The 3,694-nt window shown below is 42.8% G+C and overlaps 1 protein-coding gene across 1 annotated transcript in view; it reads left to right on the top strand.

Moving 5' to 3' along the window:
* Positions 1-437: 437 nt before the first annotated feature.
* LOC109969949 (solute carrier organic anion transporter family member 3A1-like) overlaps positions 438-3,694 on the top strand; it is a 21,637-nt gene continuing 18,380 nt past the window's right edge. Inside the window, exons 1-2 of the mRNA XM_020617185.1 lie at positions 438-978; positions 3,193-3,643. Coding sequence (XP_020472841.1) covers positions 820-978; positions 3,193-3,643 — 610 coding nt within the window. The 5' untranslated portion in view covers positions 438-819. The remainder of the gene's footprint in view (positions 979-3,192; positions 3,644-3,694) is intronic.

Here is a 3,694-nt window from a genome sequence, read left to right as displayed (position 1 = left end):
TAGACTTTAATGGTCCCTAGCATTTTTCCACACTGCTACAATATTTTATGTTGAAAGATGCACCAAATTAATAGTGTTGCTCAGGTCTAGTGGACATATTCTATACCTGATGATTTTAAAGTGTGAAATCGGTTTCACAGTGCCATGTTTTCATAGTTGCATTATTCATTTTCTGTACAATTTTAAAAGATACACAACGCTAATAATCGGGAAATGTTCATTATATGTTCAGCAGATTTGTCTTTGTGTGTGTTTTGGGATGAAATAATACATTTTGTGACAATGCACAAGCTGAAAATCTTCAGGGGTAAAATGACGGGGAACAGGTTGAAGGAGAGGGGGAGGATCAGGGAGAGAGAGAGAAATATTAGACCTCCCTTGTCCTGCTATGGTCCATGGATGGGAGGAGCATAATAACACACCGCCTAATACGCAGGACTGCGGATTGGCACTGAGCCGAGGTTGGCACTGGTCCTAGCTGGAGATACAATAGCCAAACATCACGGATGTGGGGAGACAGCGTCTACGTAGACTATTAGATCCCGTCGCACATACACTTACGTGGTCTACGCATTCAAATATGATGTAGCTGATACGCGCTGACCGACTGGCTGTGAAGAGAGGTCGCTGACAGACTGTGCGTAACGCTGAGTGAACAGCAGTATTCCTCGCTGTATATCCCAACCTAGACGAGCTGTTGACTCGCAGAGAGTCGCATTTTTCTGCAGTGCAGCTCACCACCCATAACCAGATGCTCTCAATCGAAGAGGACCGGTTCAGTTTCATGCCGTCTAACCCGACCGGAGCCTGAGCCGAAGGATGCAGGTTAAAAGCCAGGTCTGCACGGAGCAGAGCAGCACCGACGACCCGGAGCAGGATGACAACCAGAAGAAGACCTCGTGTTTTTCCAACATTAAAATTTTCCTAGTGTCGGAATGTGCGCTCATGCTGGCACAGGGCACCGTGGGCGCTTATCTGGTGAGTCTCTATGGACGTGGACCTTGCACACAATGTTGATCAGAGGGGACGTCATACTCCATCTCTCTATATCTCAGGTAATATTAGCGCAGTGTCCTTCAAACCGGCAGAGGCAGACACTGAGTAGAGGTGCGGTGCTTCAGCTACGGTTCGTAATCATAATATTCTGATCACATTAGAATAATCACATCCTCCACCATGGGACGCGCTGCTTTCTCTGATTAATGAGTTGCTGCGTATTATCCATCAGGCCTATGCACCATCCGCACCACACAAATAGCGTCACAGCAGCTCCACGTTGTTGTTGGAGAATTTTATGTGTATATTTTATAGATGGATTGTTGGAGAGCAGGTTATGAAACACTGGCCAGGAGGTCCATCAGACGTCAGCGGCTCTGTAGGCTTCCACATCCATATGCCTCAATAATGCACGAGCCCTTTGACATGGAGGATACAGGCCTAGGTGATGATCGCTAAAACAGCGGAAACAGTGGCCTATGATGTATCTTCACTAAGTAGGGATTTATTTTAAACCTCAATCTCCATTTACAGGATAGTTTGATCAAAATAATGGGCTGTTTTATGTTTGATATTCGATTGATTTCTACGCAAGAGATAAGCTCAGTAGAGGCCCCAATGATTTAGTTTAGGAGCTATACCAATATGGAACGTGTAGATAACTGGAAATACTGTTAAGCTGCTGTTAGGCACGTCAGCGCAGTTGATAATGCGTTTGAAAGGTAAAATAAAGTAAGAGCCGCTTTGTGGGGCATCTGTGTAACTGTTTCACTGAACCCAAACAAATGGTCACCAGTTTTGTTCTGCAAAGTATATAAGCATACTACTAGGGCTAAAATCATTAGTTGTTTCATTGATTGACAAGATATGTTATCAATTGTTTTGATAATGGATGTAATTTTCAAGTACAAATGCCAAATATTAACTAGTTCCAACTTCTTAATTGGATATGGAGTTTGAATTTGTGCTTGTTTAGATTAGATTAGATTAGATTAGATTAGATTAGATTAGATTAAACTTGATTGTCCCATGGCTGGGAAATTTGTTCTGGGTTCATAATACCAAGCTCCACATCATTATACATCTCTGGAGAGCTGGCCAAGACAACAATATCTGTAGTAGAAAATCCTAAAAAGTAAATTATCTAAAACCATCATTACCTAAGATTGTCATTTGTTTAATGTAAAAGTAAACCGAATATGTTTGTGTCCTGGGCTGGTGATAGATAGATAGATAGATAGATAGACAAGAATATTCAAGTCACCATCATGGGCTTTAGGATACTGATTTTGTGATAAACAGCAAAATTGTCTAATTTCGCAAGAGATATGGTGTTAATGTACAAAAAGATGATTAGATATTATTATGACACATTGGATTTTACAGTGATCAGCCATAACATTATGACCCCCTGCCTAATACGGTGTACACAGGAGTCAATGCAGCAGTTGGTCGACACTCATGTTGCTCTGCAGCTCACTGTGCATCATCTGTGAATCTATTTGTTTCCATAGTTCAACTGTCAGGAAGAGCACGAATGTGTTGACCATTCAATGCAAAACGTATGTACAGTAAAAGGAGTGAAAACTGTGGTCGTGAGGACGAGTTAGAGATAACATTTTAGACTAATTCAACAGCCTCCCCACTCTAGCTGTAATATCATAACTATAGCTACTGAATGTTTCTCTTCATAGAGAGCAATATATAGCATTTCTCATTCTCAACCATTTTAATGAAGATTCTAAAAAAATGGAATCTTTTGAAAAGGAATGAAATTTTAAAGTTTAATTTACAGTACAACCTCATCATCAGTGAGCCTTGGGTGTCCATGAACCTGTCACAGGTTCACTGTTTGTCCTTCCTTAGTCACTGTTGGTAGGTACTAACCACTGCAGACCAGGAACACCCAACAAGACCTGCAGTCTGGGAGGTGCTCTGACCCAGTCACTTGGACATCACAGTCTGGCCCTTGTCAAAGTCTCTCAGATCCTTAAACTTGTCTGGTTTTCCTGCTTCCAACATATCAACTGAGAACTGAATGTTCATGTGCTGCCTAATATACTCCACACACTGAGGTGCCACTGTAACGAGATCAGTGTTATGCAAGGAGGCAACTATATGTTGTATTTGGCAGTCCTAAATGAATGATAGTTGTCTGTCTCTCTCTATTTCTTTCTCTCTCTGTTTAACTGCCAGGTAAGTGTTCTGACCACTTTGGAAAGACGCTTCAACCTCCAGAGTGCCGATGTAGGCGTCATTGCCAGCAGCTTTGAAATTGGCAACCTGGCCCTCATCCTATTTGTCAGCTACTTTGGCGCCAAGGCCCACAGACCCCGACTTATTGGCTGTGGGGGGATTGTCATGGCATTGGGGGCATTGCTGTCAGCCTTGCCAGAGTTCCTAACTCATCAGTATGAGTATGAGGCCAGGGACTCGTGGCACGCTGAGGATGGCAGGGATGTCTGCTCCAACAACTCCAGGTCAGAAAACCAAGACCCTGCTTTTAAATGTGGCAACCGAGCAAACACCAACATGATGTACCTTCTGCTGATCGGAGCCCAGGTTCTGCTGGGCACACCTGTCCAGCCTCTTGGAGTGTCCTACATCGATGACCATGTCCATAGGAAGGATTCCTCACTTTATATAGGTGAGTTGCACTGAGCAAAAACTGAAACACTGAAAAAAAAAAATATATATA

This window comes from Monopterus albus, unplaced genomic scaffold (genome assembly GCF_001952655.1).
Source record: "Monopterus albus unplaced genomic scaffold, M_albus_1.0 scaffold186.1, whole genome shotgun sequence".
NCBI classification, from domain to species: Eukaryota; Metazoa; Chordata; class Actinopteri; order Synbranchiformes; family Synbranchidae; genus Monopterus; species Monopterus albus.
The sequence above is the reverse complement of the archived record's forward strand: the minus strand, read 5'-3'. Positions and strand labels throughout refer to the sequence as shown.